The sequence below is a fragment of the Hippocampus guttulatus genome, chromosome 16, assembly GCF_054856545.1.
Source record: "Hippocampus guttulatus isolate MCC_2025c chromosome 16, RoL_Hgut_1.0, whole genome shotgun sequence".
Classification (NCBI taxonomy): domain Eukaryota; kingdom Metazoa; phylum Chordata; class Actinopteri; order Syngnathiformes; family Syngnathidae; genus Hippocampus; species Hippocampus guttulatus.
In genome coordinates this window covers 5,054,705-5,077,500 of record NC_141276.1, presented here as the reverse complement: position 1 = coordinate 5,077,500, position 22,796 = coordinate 5,054,705, and the positions used below count along the sequence as shown (strand labels likewise).

General features: G+C 45.0%; 1 protein-coding gene across 2 annotated transcripts in view; it reads right to left on the bottom strand.

Annotated features, from left to right (window-relative positions):
* Positions 1-22,796, bottom strand: part of LOC147192669 (uncharacterized) — a 164,036-nt gene that overhangs the window by 122,411 nt on the left and 18,829 nt on the right. For both annotated transcript variants that reach the window (XM_086132493.1, XM_086132492.1), the window contains exon 4: positions 7,238-7,395. In XM_086132493.1, the coding sequence (XP_085988619.1) occupies positions 7,238-7,395 (158 nt within the window). The remainder of the gene's footprint in view (positions 1-7,237; positions 7,396-22,796) is intronic.

Sequence of the window (22,796 nt, the reverse complement as noted above, 5' to 3'; positions counted from 1 at the left end):
TTTTTTTTGTGTTGCATGATTTATTGTATTACATCAATCTTTTTTCCATCTGCTTGTGCATTTGTTTATGGATGGCGTTGTGTTTAGCCACGTGTGGGTTTAGCGGCAACGAAAAACAAGTCCGAGTAAATTAATTTCGGAAAACTGATAGTTACAAAACACGCTCAGAAAATAATAAGCACCCGCATGGAATTGGAGCCTTCCCCGGTGCCGCAATAGCAATAACCAACTGTTAATACTATTGCCATGCAACGTCTAGGTTCATCTTGATAGATTCATACGAGTGCCATGTCGATTTTCTTCTAGAGGAAGTAGAAAGTCCAACTTTGCACAGTGATACGAGGGCCATGCGGCTGCCAAGTCGAACTTACTCGCTCGGTCTAGCGCTATGTGGCTCGGATGTTAAGCCTCTCACGTTATGTGGCTACAAAGTCCAACTTGCCATATTCATACTCGTGCCGTGCAGCTGCAAAGTCGAGCTTGTCACAGTGATACGAATGCCATGCAGCTACAAAATCCAACTCGTCGGAATCCTACAAGTGCCATGCGGCCGAAAAGTCCAATCTGTGAAATTCCAGCTCAGGCCGTGTGGCTGCTCAGTCAAGCTTCTGAGTGCCACATGGTTGTACAGTCCAACTGTCATAACCATGCTAGTGTCATGTGGATGGAAAAAGTCCAACTGCTTTGATTGATGCTATTGTCATGCAGCTGTTGTAATCATGCCATGCGGCAGACACACACACATACACACACACATATACACCAGTAATTTGCTTGCACTTGGAGAAATCCCCGTAGCCAACTTAGTAGATGCTAAATGTAGCCTCACAGCATTTAGCGGGAATCTGACGAGATGAACTTATCGTCACATGACACCGGTAAGAATGTAAAAAGTTCAATTTTAATAGTGGCTAATGGCTAACATCTGACTGCTAAGGGCTAACAAATTGCTTTCGAACTGTACCCAAAGATCTTCATCTTTTTGCATGCTCACTATTCATTTTCGGTTCCGTTGAATGGCGTCAGTCCGTACTTTCGTTTTGACTTCTCGCCTTGTGAGGAGGCTGCTGGGGGGATTTCCCATAATGCACCTGACCACTCTCCCCCCGCCCCCCTCGCCATCTGCTCACATTCATCCTTCATCCATCTTAGTTACTTACTCTGCATCTTCCGTGCTCAGAGCAGGTGCTCCTGCAAGGCTCACTTCTATTATTCACTTGCTTTCCTATTAACGCTTTCGCATTTGGTTACACTCGCTTATCATCAAACACTCTTTGCTCGAGGCAGACGGACCCCCAAGCCCGAGTTTTCGTCATGCTTTTTGATCCCGCACGCTCCGCTTTGGTGAAGCTTTGCGATGCTCGTCGGTTGAAGGCATGAGAGGCCGCATGACACTGGGATTCATCCAACAAATTGGGTTGCTGCAGCCGCATAGCACTAGTAGGAAATAAGTTGGACTCGTCAGATGCATGGCACAAGTATGAATCTGATCATGTCGAAGTTGGCCGCCACATGGCATGAGCATGAATATGAATTGCTGGACTTTGTAGTCTCATGGCACAAGGATGTAACTGCCCGACTGAACTTAGGTGCCCCCATAGAACCAATACGGATCCCAAAGAAATGTGAAGGAATGGCAGTTGCATGGCACAAGTAGGACTCTGACAAATTTCATTTTACAGCTCCACAGCACTAGTATGAACCTGCCATGATGTATTTAATGATGACTGATTAGAAGCTGAGCGTAATTAAAGTCAAAACTCATTTCTTCCCCGTCACAGATAAACAAACTCTGAGTCCCAAAGGCTGAGAAAAGATATGAATATGAAAATAGTCCCACATTGTCCTCCGAGGACAATAAATAATCATTAAGAAAAGATTAATTCATTACTGACATGCTGTGCTCTCCTTTGTGCTGTACCAAAGAGTTGAACACAGCCTTTTGTATTATTGTTAGTATTATTGTTATTTGTAGTTGTAGTAGTAGTTGTAGTAGTTTGCAGTACTGACAACATTGAGTTTTGTTGGTCCTGAACGTTTTTGTGAAACAGCTGTTCAGTCTCGGAATTAATGCGTGTTAAATATTTTGTAAGTTATGTGAAACAGGTTCAACAGAACGCAAAGCAGATGGACATGTTAGGGCAACCTCGACGTAACATCCTGTGTAAAGTTGACACCGTCAAAATAAAAGCATAACACAGTTTAACCACACATTATTGCCAATGGCAAATATTGCTTTGGTTTTCGCACAATTCAGCTTCCCGAAAGAATTCATGACAAAAACCGAGGTCCCGCTTCACTTTTTTAGTTTCAGTTGCGTGAAGTGTTTACCTACGAAATAGTAAATGTCGTTAAGTTTTGGTGGAATTATCTCTTCCGTGTTTTGCCTTCCAGCGCGCAGCTAACCTCTGCTGTGAGGTGACAGCATTGCTATATCTGCGGGAACCCCCGTAGGGATCCAGTTGCATCTTGGGAAATCTCAGCCAGTTTGAGTCCCCGCGCTTTGCCTGCCGGGCAGAGAGACATGAAGAGGTCGCATAGTTCCAGAGGACTCCGGGGAACACAAGAAGAGAGGAGAGAGAATCTCATCTGTCAGTTATGAGTGGAAATGACTGTTGAAAAGTACATGAGCGGTAGGAAAAGTAGGATATTGTACCCACATGGCACTAGTCGTAATTTGGGCAGGTTGTATTTTTCAGCCGCATGGCATGAGTATGAATCTCACAAGTTGAAATTTTCAGCTACGTGACACTAGTAAGAAATTTCATTGCATGGCACGAGCCTGAATCAAGTTTACAGCCACATGGCACCAGTATGAAGGTGATAGGATGAATCTTTGCAGCCGCACGGTCGTAGTTTAAATTTGATAAGTTTGACTTTAAATGCCAGTGGCACTAGTACAAGTCCAAGTGGGACTTTTTAGCCAAATAGCGCTAGAAAGAATCTGAACGAGTTGAATTTTTCAACCGCATGCCACTAGTATAAATAGCGTGAGATTTTACAGCTGCATGGCACTAGTGTTAACTCTGTTGGACTTTGAAGCCGCATGGCACTAGTTGTAATCTGCCAAGTTGAACATGATGCTGGTGGGAATCCAATAAGATGAACTTTTGTATCCGCATGGCACTAGTGTGAAGCTGTCAAATTGGATTTTGATGACACGGGGCACAGTAACAATGCATCGCTGTATGGCACTGGTATAAATCCAACAAACTCGACTTTGTAGCTGCATGACACCAGTAGGAGTCTGCCAAGTTGGACATGGCACAAGTGGGAATCCAACAAGTTGAACTCTGCATCCACCTGGCACTAGTATAAAGTCAACAAACTGGATTTAGGAAGAGCACTAATAAATCTGATAAGATTGGCTTTGTAGCCACATGGCACTAGTATGCATCCATAGCTACATAGCACTGGTATGACTCCAACATGTTGGACTTTGTAAACATTCTAAAAGGAGCCTTTATCTTCCCCTGATCTGCACACTGTGTGACCGAGTGGTGAAAAAAGTGCCTCAGACTGTTGCGTGCGTCGCGCTGAAAACTCGTACTGTCTTTCTTATTGGTTTATCTCCCTAACATCGATGCAATTTAGCGTAATGCATCGCCGGCGCTTTTCTTCAAGGCGTTCGCCAAACACACACCCTCCGCGCACCCTCGCCGCCTCCCGGGGAGACGCCGGCGTTCATCTGTTTCCTCCGTTCGCTCTCTGGTAAGCACTTTGGAAGCTGACAGCGGCCATCCTTCACCAGGCTTCACCATATGCTGCATGGCTGTCACCCAGAAGAGCGGCGCGCACGTTCCAGATGCTCCCCCATGCATGCTTCATGCACTAGCACAATAACACACAGCTATTTGCACTTGCAAGGCACGAGGAACAGTCTGACAAGCTGCACTTTGGCACCAGAGGTGGGGAGCGTAGACAAAAATGGGATTCCAGAGTAATGCTACTTTGAAAATATGATTCATCCATCCATTCATTCATTTTCCGATCCGCTTTTCCTGACAAGGGTTGTTGGGGGTTCTGGAGCCTATCCCAGTCGTCTTCGGGCAGTAGGCGGGGGACACCCTGAACCGGTTGCCATCTGCGCTCACACTCACAACTAGGGACAATTTTGAGTGTTCAATGCCATGCATGTTTTTGGAATGTGGGAGGAAACCGAAGTACCCGCAGAAAACCCACGCAGGCCCGGGAAGAACATGCAAATTCCACACAGGGAGGCCGGAGCCGGAATCGAACTCTGCACCTCTGTACTGCGAGGCAAACATGTTAACCACTGGCGCACCGGGCCGCCTTGTTTCAATCAGTGAAAAAATGACTAATGTAAAAGTAAAAAGTACTCCTCCAAAATAAGAGTGTGTAATTATTCAATGAAAAAATACTGCATAACCTATTTTTTAAAAAGAGGATAGACATCAAATACAGCACATTGCACCGGTATGAATCTCATAAGTTGGGACTTTTCAGCCTTTTATGAATCTGACGACTTAGCCCTTTTCAGACGCGTAGCACTAATATGAATGTGGCACACCAGACTTTGCAGCCGCACGGCACTAGCACCGATCTCACAATTTGGATTTAGTGGCCACATGGCACTCATATGAACCTGATAAGTTGGGCCGTGCAGCCATGCAGGGACAAGTCTGAATCTGGGGACATCAACGGAGTCCTCGTGTAGTGTGAGGAGAGAAGAGGAGGCAGTAACAGAGAGCAGGGCGGGGGTGGGGGGTGTATGGAGGGCACTGAGGCAGGCAGACAGCTGAGCGAGCAGCCAGTTGAAGTCAGAAGTGGGCGGCAGCGGGAGATGAAAGCGATTTGGGTTTGAATGGGAGATGAAGGGAGGCAGAAGAGAGGAAGTGGAGGAGATGACAGAGGATGGAGGAGAACGAGGGAGGGGGAGTGGGTGGGCGGCGGGGTTCTCAGATGCAGGACGGGACCATCTGGACGAGATCGGCGCCAGGTCTCCCACAGTAAACACTCGGCCTCCGACGGACTCCAACAGACTTTTTCGGATCGGAGCGTCAGCAAACTGGATGCGGGATAACGCTTGTGGTGGTCACAACTGCACCCGAGTGTTGTGTCGCCTTGGTGGCTACGTTCGCGTCGGCTGCGGTGGATAAGATTTGTGATGTATCAGCATTGATGACAACATAACCACGGCGATGGCATTTACTGTGTGTCTGCTCTACATACACACTTGATTTTTCAGGCATTCAACAACATATGCAGATGACCACATAGCTTTACTGGGAGCCTGCAACTGCAAACCGCAAAAGATAGAGCCATGCGGCAGCAAAACTAATCCCGTTGGATTTATACGAGCACCGTGTGACTAGAAGGTCCACTCATCACGTTCATATGAGTGCCATGTAGCTGTAAATGCATGCCAGAGTCATACTTGTGCCATGCGGCTCTAAAATCCAATTTGTCCTCTTTAAATTCACCCTCTCAGGGACAGCCGTTACTACAGTGGACAGCCTATCATTTTATCATGTAACAGGTTATCATAATTGGTGCATGAAAGGGTAAATGTTCAGTTCATGCGGCTGCAACGCCCAAATTGCCACAGTCATGCAGACTACTGTCATGCGGCTGCAAATGCATTGTAGTGGCTGGACAGTCCAGCTTGACAGATCCAAACAAAAGCCAATTCTTCCCAAAATCCAATTGATGTCTATTGAAACTAGAATCTTTAAAAAAAAACATCCAAATGTTCTCATCAACACAACAGATATTTACAGACGAGGGGGCGGGGCCCCCAGGAGTTCTCGCCATGTCTCCCACCGCCCATTCGAGCCAGCTTCAAATTCACGTCCCGACGAGACACACCTCCGCAAAACACGAAGCCAAGCACACACATGCACGCACGCACACACACACACACACACAGACACACACACACACACAGAACGGTTGGAAGCAGTTGAAAGATAAAAAACGTTAGAATTTCAAGTCACGTTTCTCCCGCAGGGTTCATTAGGATTGTTTTAAACAGCCTTTCAAACATTAATGGTCGCCCGCGTGGTGAACCGGGCATTAACATGGCCGCCGGCCCTTCACCTCGGCAATGAGACAAAGAACCGCTTGACCTCTGCCGCCCCCTGTGTTACCGCCAGCAAACAGCAGGGGAATGTCCAACGATGAGGAACGCCAAGAAAACAGAAGTGAGCGGAATAATAATCAGGCACACGGCACAGTGAGGCGTTACAGTATGGCTGATGATGATGGTGACGGACATGCTAAGGACAGGTGGAAACTCTCAGGACGTAACATTTGGTGTACACACACACACATTCCTATATACTCACATTCATCCATTGATATACACAAACATAAACATAGAGTATGCACACTTTTATACACTCATGTACACACGCAGACACACACACACACACACACACACACAGGGAGAACATGCAAATTCCACACAAGAAGGCCGTAGCCGACATTTAAACCCTCCAAACCTCAGAAATGTGAGACAGTCATTCTAACCACTACCACACTGTGCTGGTACGTCGATATCAATCAATATTGACACGAACGCTAATTGGCAGCATGTGACTCGCGAGGATGCTTTTCCCCCAAAAAAGTTTGTTGTGAGTCACAGCTATGGAAACAGGAAGTGGAGCCCGCGGGGAGCTTTTAACACTTCACAGGAAGGAGGGAAAAAAAAACCTCTCTCACTTTCTCTCTTTGCTCGTTCTCAGTGAGGAAGAAGTGAGGAATTGGCGGGATAAAAGCAGGCCCAATTATCAGGCTTTCATGGAGTGCCAATTATCCCTCATAGTGGCACACAGCAACATGCTATGCAAGTGTTAAAATACATAATCTGTTATATACTGTTCTACTCATTCCTGTTTACAACTCTTCGGCACTGACGTCTCAGTTTTGTGTAAAAAAAAAAAAGGGGGGGGGCTAAATCGAAATGTGTTTTATGATAAAGTCATCAGACTTGAATTTAATATAATTAAACGTTTATTCTTTTTTCTTAATTTTTTAATCAGAGTTGCAAGTAAACTTTGCCAGATGACTCTTGCGCTGATTCAGATTTTCGGGTTTGGTTTAGCAACAGGTGGATATTTTTTTCTGAAATGTGATCGCTATAAATTACACGCACACACACACACACGCACACACACACACGCACACGCACACGTACGAATCCCGACATGCGGAAATCTGCAGGCGCATCTCAGTGTGAGCAGCATCGAAATCTCCCGCAAGGCTGTGAGCTCACCGGCGAAAGAGGAGGATTGACGGCGGAGTGCGGTGCGAGTGTCCTGATTGCGGGAGGTCCTCCGTGTAATCCCCTCGCTGGCAGGCTGGCGCCGTGCACACACACCAACACATACGCGTGTGCGCTTTGCTCGGTCGGCAGTGGTTCATTCGCTGACGCTGCAAGGAATAGCAAAAAATAAAACATTTTCAAACAAAAGATCTGAGTCAAAGCTGAGCAAGTTTGAAAGGTCATAACTCACTGCTGCCCCTAGTGGCCTGGTAGATAAAACACGGTTGCAGGGGTTTTGTAGTTTCATTTTTTTAAAGGCAGAAAGGCATAGTTTCCATTAAAAAAAGACAATATTAGAAGAATAAAATTCTGGTGTTAAAAATTGACTTCCCTTGGGCTCTAATATAATATTTTGACTTTCTCGTGGTCAATTACATTTATCTTATAAGATTACGATCTTTCGTCATGGCAAAATTTGCTAGTGGAAAAAATAATGTTTTTCTCATCACATTACAAATTTTATTCTGTACAAATGTGAATTTGTTACCCAGTCTTAATTACTCTTTTCCTCAAAAACAGGTGGCTTGTTCACTCCAAAGGAATCTAGAGGTCACTTGGATTATGAGCAGGTTGGTGGAGGGGAAAAAAAAAAAAAAAAAGATTTGAGGTATCCATGGAGCCAAAATGTTTGAGAACCCCTGCTTTAAGACATCTTTTAAAAGGCATTTGAAAGGCAGCGATCGAGACAGGAGCCGCGCCAACGTGAGGTTGACTGTGACTCGACGGGGCAAGAGAAGACTTGCCAAAATGAGGAGCCTTCTCCGGGCTAACTGGAGACTCAGCTGGGACTTTGACAGCAAGCTCACCTGTCACACTGACGTGTGTGTGTGTCTATCTCTGGATGTGCCTGTGCCTGTGCCTGCGCACGAATGTGTGTGTGTGCTCATTTTGTGTACATATGAACAGGTATGCAAAAATGTGTGTGTGTGTGTGTGCGTGTGATCTCCAGCGTGTCATCAGGAAGCGACGCCACTGGCAGAGAATCAAGCTCAGGATCGGAAACGCCGGCGCTCACTCTGGCAGTGAGTCGGGCCAAGATAGCAGGAGTGCAACCACGCCGACAGAATACCAACAACATGACGTGAGCAAAATGTGGGATGTGTGTGTGTGTGGGGGGGGGGGGGGGGGGGGGTATTTTAAGCCTTAAAAGTGTTTTCCTGTTGTTAGTGTGTTTTGTTGCAACTGATGTCTTCAGTGTCACGTGTTTTTCACAGTTTCTCACAGTGTGAGAGTGATGATCGTGAGGCATTCGATGTGAACTACACATTCCTTGAATGTAGAATGTCAGCTACCACCCTAATGAGGAAAAGCGCAATTAAAAAAAAATGGAGGGGTGGATAAATTTGCGCAGCCTTGCAGCATCGATGCATACTCAGAATCAATTCAGAGTGGAGATTTGCAGGTCTCAGAGTTGCACTTTGAGGCTTCCATGAACCAGCTTTCTCACCCTTCTCAAGAAGGAGTGAAGGTGATGAGCCAAAGTGAGAAAAACGAGGCCCGCGCTGCCAATATTGGTGGGGGTTGCAGACAGCGGGAGCGCCGCCAGCACGTTGAAAGCCAGCAGAGCATCCATATCCCAGTTAGAGGTGCGCAGTTGCCAGAAGCCCATCACAAGATGGGCTCCTGGCTTCCTGTCACACATCTGGCTGTCATCCCTCTAACACTTTAAAGCAAACGCACCACACTTGCATCCGCATCCCCCTCTTCCATCGCCACTGCCCCCAAAAAGCGATTGATGCGGTTGTCCAGTTTGCAATGCGCACTCGCTTGGCATCTCTCTCTCTCTCTCTCTCCCGCTCTCAGACCTGAAGGGTATTGAAGACCAAGCTCTATGTAATGGTGTCAGCACAAAGATGGCTATTGACAGTCTTTCCGCTAGCATCAATAGCATCTGATAATGTCAAGACCGGACCGTGGCTTGTGTCTATTAGCCTAATCACTTCTTCCGCGAGCTACTGCAGAGGCAATGTAGAAAAATCACTAGTGCTAAAAATACAAACACAAGGCGTGGTCCAGTGGGATCTTAACAAGGAAGGTGTAGGATACAAACAACCTCGCGGCAAAAGATGACTTTTCATCTCAGGGGCGGGAGTAGCGCATTAAACCGGGGAGGAGAAATGATGTGGCCCTGCTGAGAGGATGCAAGGACGTTCCCGTGTGTGTGTGTGTGTGTGTGTGTGTGTGTGTGTGTGTGTGTGTGTGTGTGTGTGTGTGTGTGCGTAATTGGATGGGTGTGGGGTATCGGGTTTGTGGGCTACTTCTGGAATCTGTCTCCATTTGCAAGGAGCTAGCGTCACAAGATTCACACACAGCTCCCAATCAGCCGTGAGTGATGCGCGCGCGTGCTCACACACACACCTACACACACACACACAAACACACAGACAAACATGGGATCATTAGCTTCCTTTGACAAAGCTGTTTTGTTGTACAACCATTACTGCGCTATGTGTGTGCTCAACGACGAATCTGTTTTGCATGATAGTGCAGTGTAGCGCATCGTGTTGACAGTGTGGTGAAGTGCAGTGCAGCAAAGTGTGTTGCTACGCAGCGTAGAGAGTTCTGTGAGGGGTGCAGTGCAGTTAAAGGGTGGTGGGATGGAGGGTAGTGTCCCGTGTTGGGCGCAAGGGTCGTGTCCAGCATGCAAGGGTTGCAAGTGTGGTTTGTGGTGCTGTACGCACAGGTGGCAGCCAGTCACAGACTAAATTTCAAACAAGTCAAGTCATGTCATGCAATCTACAAGCTCGCTCGGTCACGTGTCGAAAAAATGAAGAAAAAAAAACTTCAAAGGAAATATTGTGGAGTAAAAACTCAACGAAAAATGTTTCTTGATAAACATTTTTTAAAAAGCAGAAATCCACTACAGGTATGTAGGACAGTCCACTGACTTGGAAGTTCAATAAGCGCAGTGTATGATACTGTTTTTAAAGTTAGCTGCATCGCAACATTAACGGCGTTAAGCTAGGATGGCCTCGACACTTTGGGCTGAGTTAAGTTACAAAAGCAGGAAAGCCGTTCCAAACACAAACATGGCTGCTGCCACCTATCTGGTGGTGCTTTTTTTTTTCTGAGCTGCCTCAAGGCGACGTCGCTTCTCGGCGACAACAACTCCCAAACGACCGTTCGACCTCCCCTCTTCCGGCTAACGACCGTGCTGTAAATACATTTAAAATCAAACCCATAAGCTGATGTATTAAATCAACGGCCAAGGACCAACAATTAAAAAAAAAACATTTCTATTTGTAAAAAGTAGTTTTTTTTTCCTCTCAAAGCATTTTTGTTTTTAATTTATTTCGTGAACAAAAGTTGTTTTTTCTCTCAATTTTCGTGAACTAAAATAACATTGCAAGCTACCTAACTACCCACCCACTTCGTATGGTGAAGCGGTATCGTAAATGGAACGCGGTAGCGGCCTGCACTGCACGGTGAAGCGCAATGCAGTGGAGGTGTACATTCAGACTTTCACGTACTGGATGTCATCTCTGTACCATCCAGCTCATCCTTCCCTTAATCTCTTGAGAGCGAAACGACCTACAGTGTGAAACCGCCACATCTCCCCCCGTGGGCTGCAGTCTGCTGTCGTGAGGCATCGCAAGCTGCCAGCGCATACGCCGCCCTGCCAGCCGGCTTTTCTTAATTAAGACACTTTATTTTTATTTGTCCTGCCTCTTTCCTTTGCCACAGTCCTAAATGAAATTGGATTCTAAATGATCCATAACCAAGAGAGCAATCTTTACTAAAAGCGCCTCCGACGTGCCGCCAGTCGAGTCGGGGGGGCCCGGCGTTTCCCCCGCTGCCGGCCCCAAAGGGGATTGTGGGAAGATTGGAGCGACACGGCGCACGACATTTATGGCTGAGAGCCCCCTCAAGACCCGAGCGGCGAGAAGATGAAGGAAATGGGATCCTCTTCATTTCACTCAGAGAGCCGGAGCTCTCCCTCGCTCGTTTAGCGGAGGCGAGGCGCGTGCAAACGGCCGAGCGGGGAAGTCAAACATCGCCGACGTCTGTTTATTGCGCACGCCCTTCCTCCGCATTACACCATCAACGCGATCGGCATAGTTCATCACCGGAGCTGGTGGGATGAAGAGCCGCGGCGAGGTGTCAAGTTTGTTAGCGTGAGGAAATTATTTCTTCCCGTACTTGAGCTGCACCAGCTCGCACCTCTCTCCAGTTAAGGGCATTTATCAAACAGCACTTCCTCCTCCTCCTCCTCCTCCTCTTGGAGAGAACAATGACTAAACCTCGTCTCGGATCCTCGCAAAACATGTGCGACCTGTGTGAAGGCTTTAGATCTTCTTTCAAATGGATTTGCAGTTGATTGAGTTGATCATCAAAGACACTAAATTACCGTTGGTGCAAAGTTGCCAGGAATGTTTACAAATCCCACAATGTTAGCTTTGTCACACCGTTCAAATTGTTTTGATTCGTATGCTCGATGCATAGGTTGGGGCATCGCATTGTCATTGATGTTGGAAATCACACGTGAGTATCATCCGATTCAATTCGTCTTGATATTTAATTGCATGTTAGGTTGATCAAAGACACTAAATTGTCCATTAGCTGGAAATTGTTTTGATGTTTACAATTGAGTACCGTATTTTCCACACTAAAAGGCACACTGGATTATGAGGCGCACCTTCAATGAATGGCCTATTTTGTAATTTTTTTTTCATACATTGGGCGCACCGCATTGTAAGACGCAATTTACAATGCATCCACTAGATGGAGCAACGCTCGAAGAAACGGCAACAGAACGATCAGATGTCAGTAAAACTTATTTAATAAAGCAGCGACACAGTTCACTTAACCACCAGCAAGTTATAACATTGACTCGTTAACGTTGAACTCTCTTGCCGCTGCTCTATTTACGTGTTCAGCTGCGTAATCGATCGAGTTTGAACTCTGCGTTGTCAGCATGTTTCGAGCAAGGAGCCATTTTGGGGTCGAAATATTACCCTAATGATCATACACAAGGCGCATCGGATTTTAAGGCGCGCTGTGAGCTTTTATAACTCATTCAGTACCAGCCAATTCTGAACCAAGTCTAAAAAGACGTTTAAAAACGTCTTTGGGAGTGAATGAGTTGAGGAAATGGAAGGCTTTTAGGTGCGCCTTTTAGTGCGGAAAGTACAGTATGTTGGGGTCAACAAAGACACGACAATGTTTACAAATCACACAACGGTAGCTTTGTCAGACTAAAAAAATTACATATCATTCAGTCATCAAAGACTAACCTGTGTTTAATGTTAACAAATCGCATAGGTAAGGCTTGTCAGAATCTTTTTTTTTTCCCGGCTGTTGGTAATTGTGTATATTTGGGTCATCAAAGACATAAAATTGTCATTGATGTTGGAATTTGCATAAGACTGGAATTTCCTTGATATTTACAATTGGAACTGTTAAGGCCATCAAAGACACAACGTTGACTTTGATGTTTAGAAAACACATCCGTAAGGGTGGGCAAAGACTAAATTGCCTCGACATTTACAAAAACATGGACATCAAAGACTCAAAGTGTTCTTAGCGGGTGAGTCTGCTCGCCGTGAAAATAGTCTTGGACACAAATGTTCTCCTCAAGCGTTGGTGTCGAGTTTGTTAAGGAGGAAATTATTTCTTCCTTTCTCAAACGCGCACCACCCCCATTTAAATACATTTATTAAACACCTCCCCCTCCTCAGAAAAGCCCGATAGCCGGCGAGAAGTCACATCTGCTCCTCGCTAATTCAATCCCACACAAGTTTGCTTTCCCCCTGCTCGCTACATAACCTAATTAAAAGCAAAACGCAAGAATTTGGGGAAAGGCGCTGCTCATTTCACATTCATCAAGGCGCCCGAGAGAGCCCCGAAAAAAAAAAAGGGGGGGGCTGGGATTTTTTATTTATTTTCTTTTAATTAAAATGAAAATTGTCTTATTCCGACACTACATGGAATGATATATTTACAGCCAGCGAGCCCATATGGCAATCAACTGCTCACGTTATTAGACACACTGGCGGGGGAATTAGACACGCGTCTCACCTCCAATATTTACACAGTTCAGGACTCAGGTGTGACGGCACTTTTTCCATTCGGAAACTTTGACAAATACTCCACAACTCGGTGTTTGACGTACAATCAAGCGGCAAGGGGCGAAATGATTAAAACAGAAAAAAAAATGTTTAAAGAAATACGAGCGTCGTTTCTAAAGTGTGTGTCTTGTTATAAGGTAGAGAATTTTTTTCGTGGATCATATGGTATGTTTAAAAAATAAATAAACAATTGCCCCCCCGATCCAACGCCAACCTTTACAATAAATATTGCTTTGGCGCAGTAGATCGATCAGTTGCGGCTGCAAAGGGCCGAGGAGAAATACTACAGACATTTCACCTCAGCAACCTTAGCCATCACATGTGGATTAGCGTTTCAAATAAATAAGTACATAAATAAAGAAATAGATCATTCTTGTAACCCAAGCATTGGGTCAGATTAAAACTCTTGATGACTCTTCATCGATGAGTTAAGAATATGGATGGAGAGATCATCCCACTGGAAAATATACAGATGATCGTCTTCGCTCCAGGCTGCCATCTTGTAACGGGTCATTCCAAATCAATAAGGCCCACACCACAATCATCCGTTAAAGGAGCTAAGAAAAGAAGGAGCGATGCGTCAAAATCAATAGGTTGCCTTCCTCATAACCAGCAGAGATGTGATTGTTTTGGTAAACAAGCTATCTTGCGACGACCTGGGAGGACAGACTTCACAGGCAGTCTTTCGATATTTATATTCTATATTTATTATATAAATTTTTTTCCCTCTTTTTTTATATTTACCTAAGTGCTGTTTGCTTCAAACTGGCCTTTCCTCTTAATAAAGGCCCATAACAAAAGCACAGAGAACACAAAAAACAAACAAACAAAAAAAAAACAACAGAGAGAACAATTTCACAGGGCCGACCGAGCCTGAGATGAAAACCCGGCGAATGACAACAGCGTTTTACAGGCTGCCACTCTTTACAGCCGCGACGTGGCGGCTATAAACAAACGACCTTGAACACTGACAAAACTGCTACAGTCAATCAAAACAAATGCTATGCCTGTACAAACAACAATATTGCAAATATAAATATATCCCACCAAGGGATGTCTAATCCCAAGTGACTTCGCAGCAGGTTAACGAGTTTATAAGATCTTAAAAGGAGAAAATGACGAGCGATGCTGAAGGCCACCTGGAATATTTCCACACCACATCCAAATAGTCCTGGCCATGGGAAACCTCTAATCAATACATATAGAATCAAATTTGATGTCATGTAAATTAGATTAAGCGAGGCTTGACCATAATCAATTTACATGCCCGTATTTATAGGATTTTGGGGGGAAATTACAAGACAAATATGAGAATAATTGAGGATAAATACATTAAATAAAGACCAGAAAATGGTTCTTAAATACTTAGATTGGACTTTTGGTGTTTTGTAGAATATAGTTGTACAGTGGGTTTTCATCCGTCAGGTCAGTGTAATTTTTTCGTTCGACCTCGAACCAGGTCAGGTACCGACGGGCCTCTCACTTCGTCACGCGACTGACGCCCGTCTCGTGTTTTTGTTCGAGGGGTGCACACACACGCACGAGTGCACGCAAGAATCGGACGTGTTTCTGTATAAGCCTACATCCTTGAAATATTTTCATCGCAACAATTGCAAAATCCCTTATTATTTTTCCCCTCATTTGGTATCCTTGACGACACCGGCGGCATTGTAGGAGCGAAAATCCGGTTGGAACAAACACACATACAGGATACACGCACGCACGCGCGCACGTGAACAGGCATTTCAAAGCAGTCTCAATCTCACATGTTCTGCAGCCTTTCAGTCATTCACGAGGTCTCAGTTTACGGCTTCCTTCTCTATAGAAACTACACATTCCACACTTCCACGTGGCTGCCTAATTAATGGACTGAAAGAGAGAGAGAGAGAGAGGAAAGTTCCCAGACCGGAAAAAAAAGTGACAGAATGAGGAGTGCGGCCAAACAGCGAGTGAGACCTCTGTCTTGATTAGAAGATTTGGGGAAAGGAGAGCAAGGCGAAACGCTTCACTGGTGGCATTTGCACCGAGTCCGACAATCAAATATGAATCAGAGCAGTAGCGCTGATTCGCAAGTAAAATGATCTTTCTCACCTGCCTCTTAATTAGAGCTTGCAGCAATGACACGTCGTCGGCGTGCAGGGTGAAACGGTTTAGAAAAGGGTGGGCACTTGCAAAATAGTCCCTGGCGGTGATTGGACGATGTTGGGAGGAGTAGCCAGTCAGATTTCAACCGCCTCGTTGCGCAATGAGCCGTGGAAGTTTACGTACTGTATCAAAAATGTGAGTGTAAATTAAGATACGAAAATGTGAGTGCGAATTGAAGACGACGAAAATGCTAATTTAGATCAACGCGAGTACAAATTGAGACTTGCTTTTGAATGTGAGGGTAGATTAAATATTTGAGCACAAATCTGAGCGGAAATTAATAAAACAAATTGGGTTACTTCAAATCAAAATGGCTGACTTCCTGTTCAATTTTGGGCATTGAATTGGAAATTCACAATCGCTGAAACTGTTGTCGAAGCAGGTTTTTTTTTTTTTTTTGGTCTTCTAATTTATAGAAGACACACACACACACACACTAGACTAAAGTGCCCATCTCTGGTCACAGCACACAAACATTCACGAGGCACAAGGCGCAACAATGTCAACTTCCGGGTCACCTTGAACCATGACAGCTCGACAACACACTGAGGCGACGTCACAGAGGTTTGCACCCGAGATGGCAAACGCGTAGATAAATCAAAACAAACCTGTCGCACTTTCCCTCCGGCTCTTCTGTGAACAATGTTAAATGTGGCCAGGTTGTGAAGGTTCCATTAAAAGCAGACGAGAGTGCTGCACTTGAGGATTAGCGAGCCTGACCCCCATTTTGGAGAAAGCATCACGCTGCCAGTGTAGGTGCTGCTTGGCCAAATGACACAATGAACAGCAAACGGATGTCAACACACAAGTGCAGCAAAAAAAAAAAAAAACGTTTTCTTTTCCCAGGGACTTTGTTTTAAGGTCCTATCGTCCAGCCCTCGTTTGCCGTTCGTGCGCCTTGACATTTTTCCCGATGAAACACTGTATGCGATTTAGTTCAATAAAGTTTGAAAAACAAAGCACTCACAAATTAACACACATCACGCACCTTTACAGCTCATAAGCATCATTTAATGGGCCAATCATGTTCATATGCGTTCTTTCCTGACCCTCCAGTTGCCGCTAATTTGCCGCAACGCCGTTGACAAGCACCTCGTCATTAAGTCTGCAAGGTTGACGCCTGTGCTACGCGATTCGTCACGCGCAGAAAAAGAAAATGCGAGCGAAAATAAAAATGGTATCTGTCAGAAAGCGCCCCACCACCCACTCTGTCCCCCCCCACCCCCCCGACACATCACACCTGGCTGATCCGCTTAATTGACGCCACTTCACATCAGTCATGATGGACGCGAAGAGAAAGAGCAGAACGCTCGGGGAATTAGCTCGGGTTGATTACGGCAACGCCGCGCCTTACAGGAAGTGACCCCAAAGTGAATGATGTCATCGACTGCAGTCACTTTCCATTCCGGAGAAGACACTTTCATGTTCACCAGCACAAAGACCAAGATCAAGATTCAGGGTGGCGCTCGAGCTGTGTGCAGCGGAGGGAACGCGTCTGTAGGTGTGTGTACGCGTCACGCAAATAGCATCGCACTAAAAAAAAAAAACTAATAAATAAAAGAATTGTGAAGCTAAGCGACGACTGTTGCACTTGGCAAGATATTCACACGTTTTGATTATTTTGTAGCTTTGTGACCTTTAAATGTTCAGAAAATTAGAAAACCAATCTTTCTTTTTCACCCGATCTTCCTGCTCACCACAAAGTTTTTTGGATATTTCACAGATGGCTGTTTTTTCAATATGAACCTTGAAATTTACATTGTCACCAAACAGCCAAAGCAAAAGCATTTTGTGGATTTCATGTGGCCTTGCTTTAAAGGCAATACCTCCCCCTTTCTGGGGCGTCAGCTGGCATTTTCACGTTGAGCCGTTAGCATTCTCCTGCACGCCGACTTGCAGCGGCAGACAGATGCAACAGCTGCCGGGCCATATGCGACAAGGCTTTTAAATCCTTACTCCTTAATTATGTCCTCCCGCGGGCGCAATATTGACATTTCAGCTCTTTGGAGCGCGCGCACCCGACAAAGTTGCCGGGAGACCCGTAACAGGCGCGATGCCGACAGGTTACATCGCAGCGCATCAAGCCAGTTTAAAGACACAAAGCTGACTCATTGGCTCTGCTGGCAAGGTCTGTTTATTTTATTTGGGATTTTTTATCATTGTGGGGACAATCCCTTTGAGGCTCAACACATTAATTTAATCACCGCACTCTACGATGTATGTATTCGCATGATCATAAACAATCAAAGGGCGCCAGATGGGGTGCAAAATGGGGGACTTCCGATTCAATATGAGACTTTTTTTTTGGTGTCCTGTCATGATAGACCCGTCTATCCAGTTTTGTTTCAATCAGTGAAACTGATTTTTTCTTTTCTCCTTCATTTGCCGGGTGCATAACTGAGAGGTTTCACCTAAAATGGCTGTTTCAAAGCAAAATGGCAGACTCCGCCTCCAATTGTAGGCATGGGTCCTTGAGACATTTTTGTATATCCTGTCATGTTAGACATGTCTATCCCAATCGCGCGTTAGATCCGGGGTAGCCATGCCGCGGGCTTATTTACTCGACCTTTCAATGTGCCCTTTCAATGTGAGATAATTCGCCCCAAAATGGCGTCTCTGAATTAAAATGTCCGACTTTTTGTTCAATTTCAGGCAGAGGTCCTTGAGACTTTTCTGTCCATTCTATTTCAAAAATGTCCATCCAATCACGAGTCGGTGAGAGAACTTTAATTGAACTAGACGCTCATTTTTTTTTCTTCGCCACGAACACGTTTTTAGGTGTTTTGTTGGGGACCCCTATAACACAGTCTACCAAAATTGGTAATCAGTTCTTATCAATGTTGAGCCCCCCCCCCCCAGAAAAAAAGGCTATTCACGTGTTGTAAAGAAATGATGCGAGTAAACGACAAAGCGTTTCTCACTGCCTGCCCTTTAAAGGGTTAAGGAGTGATTACCACGGCCAATTAGACAAAAGGTGTGCGCGCGCCAAGGCGAGCCCCCTCGAAAATGGCAAAAGAGGCGGCGGGGAGAAGCCTCCGGTTTGATAATGCCACCGGCGAGGAAGACGAGCGGATGAGTTATAGGAAGGAGGCATGTCGGGGGTCACTTGAGCCCCCGATGCTCCCAGATTCACTGCGGCGACGCTTAATGTCACTGCCGCCGCGTGCCCGTGTGGGTGTGTGTGTGTGTGTGTTTATAGTGCAGTTTTATCAGTCTGGCATTTCCTGCTCTGAGACATAAGCAGAAGAAGCCATCTGATGACCTCGCCGACACTGCAGAACATTCATGACCTTAACAGAAAGCAGAAAGGCTTGCCAGGATAACACACGGGTGTTTTTAGCTATTTCCCGTTATGAATAGTGCGCCTTTTAGATAAAAACGCTCACATTTTCTTGTGATTTTTTTCTTTTTTCCCGTTTTACTTTTTTGTTGAATATATCTACATTTTTGTCTTGAAAGTATCTGACTTTTTTTTCCACCAAAATGAATTTTTTTTTGTCTCGCCCCAAAAACATGCAACTTTTTTTAACTCGATAATATCCAATGTTCTTAAAAATATTTTTTAAACATTTTTGCTTGTAAACACACTTTTGTCTCAATTGCCTGAATTGTTTATTTTCTCTCAACTCTCTGGCTTTTATTTCAAAAGCTCTCAACTTATTTTCTTAAAAATATGACCTTTTGTTCACATTTCTGAAATCCTTTTTCTCAAAAATGATTTCTTTTTTTCTTCTTGAAACGTAATATTCATTAGAATGCCGTGTGAAGACGAGTGGGGCTGCAGTAAACATGTTATTGTCAAGAAAATTTTGGGGGTTGAGTTCCCCTTTAAAAAGATACTTTTTTTTCTCAAAAATACAACAAAATTCTACAGTAGATGCAACGTTTTCTAAAAATCTGTTGGGGAAAAAACAATTCTTAAATATACTTGTTTTTTTCTTCAAATATATGACTTATCGACAAAATGTCCAATTTCAACTACGCAAGACTACGACAAAAAAATTTTCTTTCTCAGTCTGGCCCTAAAACTCCTTAACATATAACTCAAAAGAATAAGAAATGAGGTTTTCATATTCTCCATTTGCAAGCAATGTATACAATTAAAAAGTGTTCTCCAAAAGACACCCCCCCCCCCGCCCCCCACCACAGAAGGATACTAAACACCCAGGGAATTTACTTTCGCTTTTTTAACTACGCATAATTACCGACTATTCTCGCGCAGTGAATCATTAGTACTTCAGCACCACAAACCGTACTCTGTCTATTAGGTTGTTTCGCTGGGTTTTTTTGCCCTGCTTTGACACTTTTCCCAGCGAGACGCCTCATTTGCCGCCCAGCGTGTATAAAGTGTTGCCATGTACGCCGCGTGTTCGAAAATATGGAAAAGGTGAGTGGAAAAAGAAGCTTTTAGCAATTTAATGGGGACCATTTTAAACGCTCCTACTGAGGTAAGTGTGTGTGTGAGCGTGCGCGCGCGCGTGCGTGAATGCAAGGTGGTAATTGGGAAGCGGAGTGACGTCGGGGGCACACGCGGGAGCCGCCCTTGTCGTACAGGAGTGCAACCGGTGGAGAGAAGTGAACTTATTATCGTGGCGAGTTTCTCCTGGCAAATCTTCTTCTCCCGTTCCTCCCGCTGCTGAAAAGAGCAACGGCCAAGCAAGGCGGCGTGTGCAGCCACAGCGCTCCTTGTACTCCCGCAAGGCGCTGTCAGATTAAGAGCGTGGAAGGACTTTTAAAATGATTGCCCAAATTTGCAAGCGAGTGTCGGCCATCTGTCCGCTCTCCCCATTTGCGATGGATGAAATTCCCTCGTCGGAGCTCTGGAATTTGTCCCAAATTGGCTGCGTTAGACTAAAATGGATGACTTCCTATTCAATTTCGAGCATGGGTCCTTGAGTTTTTTTTTTTTGTCTTGTTTTTTTTTTGTGCAACTGGTTATTTTGAAGTCCATTCAAGTGGTGTCTCTCGAAGGGCACTACTACATAACCCAATTGTTGGACTTGCTGTTCTTTTTTTGTGAAAAAGTCCTTGAGACTTTTTCATGGGTGCTGTTACGATAGACACATTCACCCGATTTCATGTCCGTTGGTCAAACAAGTGTGGGGGCAGATTTTTTTCAAGCTTTCCACAGGCAGCAACTAAAGTTGCGAAAAAAATGCCACACTTCCTGTTTAGTTTGATGCGTGCATACTTCAGATGTTTTTGTGCTTCCTCTCGTGAGACACGTGCACCCCAATTTCATGTTTATCGATAATGTGGGGGACTTTTTTTCCAGGGAATTTGCACAGAATGTCAGAATTATCCGACTTTCGAAATGTTTGGTCCTCGAAAGATTGTCATTAGTCCTGTTTTGATCGACCTGCTCACCAAATTTCTTGCCAATAGGGAAAAAACGGTTTCAGGGGGGAGCACGTCTAAGGGACTTCATGCAAAATGGTCTCTTAAAAAACTAAATGGCTCCTTATTGTTCAATTTCAGGCACGGATCCTTGAGACTTTTATCGTACGTCTTGCTATGATCAACCTGTCTAGCCAATAGAAGGCCGTTTCAAACATAATCGATGGCCTCTCGTTCAAACTCGGGCATTGGCACTTGAAACATTTTCCTGTTATAATTTGATGTTGTTTTGAAACTGGTCTTCATGTAGTTCTAAAAAAAAAAAAACAAGTCCCTCCTTAACGCAAGCACCTATAAAACGCTCTGTTTTGCACCAACCTGTTGACAACCCAAGGTGCTGACTGACACATGCACACACGCTCACACGCGCGCTCGCACATACACTTTTGCACGAGGCGAGGCGTCAAGGAGGGGAGCTAAAGGGAGACTTTGTTGTCGCGACAGCGGGCTAATTAGCGAGCGCCATGCTCCCCCCCTGCTCAATGTGTTTGAAATCCGCTGGATGGAGATAATTGAGCTGGAGATGTGTTGCACGACAATGTCATGCTGAAGGACACACACACACACACACACACACACGCACGCTGTTAGTAAATTGAAGCTTAAAGTTTGTTTGCTTGCTCTACAAGGATCAAGTTGTAACAGTTGGACGTTGTCAGATTGTGTGTGTGTGTTTTTTTTTTCAAGTGTCAATAATTGCTTTGAGGCAATGAGTAAATGCTGTGAGCTCTTCAAACTCATCAGAATGTTTCGACTCTCTTGTACGCCACCTTTTCTATTTGTGTGGGCGGAGTGTAAATTTTCAAATTGATTTCAGCGTGTGGTTTGAAAATCGATTTGGCCAGACAGGCGACGTAGACGCAAGCCTTCCCCCCCACCCTCCCGAGATTCAAAACAAGGTTGTTCAATTTGCATTTTAATTACAAACGACGATGTTGCGCGGAGTGCGGTCTAAAAACAATTCCTGGCTCGCCTTGGTCGCCTCCAGCTCTGCCCGGTATGGACATGTGGCCTTTACCTAGGAATCAAGTCATGCATCCTGTTCAGGTTATTAAAGTTTGGAGCCTGATTTTTAATCTACCGTGAGAATAAAGGAAAGTCACGTACAAAGAAATCAGTCTCTGGTACTACCGATAAACCTAGAATTTGGTATACTGTAATATAATAATCTGCCTCCAACACCAGATTTATCAATCACGACATGAATGTGTTGCACGAGCCAGAAATAAAACACAAATTCGCCATTTTTCATCGATGGGACCATTTGGGGCAAATTTCCTCATGAGCATCCCATAGGAAATTGGACAAAATAAGCCCCCAGGCGCCACTTTCGCAGACCGACACAGAATTGAGTGGACGTGTCTATCACAACCTTATAAATTGAAACAGGAAGTCAGCCATTTTGGGTTAAATTCCTTAGTCGCGCCCCTGGAAAGTTAGAAGGAGCCCACGCCACCGGTTTCACACATCGACACGTAATTGCCCAAAATTGAACAGAGGGTTCGCCATTTGGAGAGAATTTTCTCCTGTCAATGGAAAGTCTGAAAACGGAGCCTCTGACACCAGTTTCACCAATGGACACAAAATTGGATCTGTGTGCGTCATGTCAGGATGCACAGAAAGGTTCGAGGAGAGATCGATTACGTCTAGAGATAGATACATAGAGGAGATAGATAGGGTAGAGAGATACGATTGTTGGGGGGGGGGGGGGTGTTTCACCTCGTCTGGCAAAACAACCTTTTTGTTCTTCCACAAAAAATGCGTTGTTGATGGGGACGCTTGCACTTAAGTGACAGTTGAAAAGGCGGCGCGAAAAAAACTGGTTTGCTGTCACTTTAGTCGTGATCCTGCCGCGGGTTGCCCCGACATCATCTGTCACCTTCACTCTTCTTCTCACT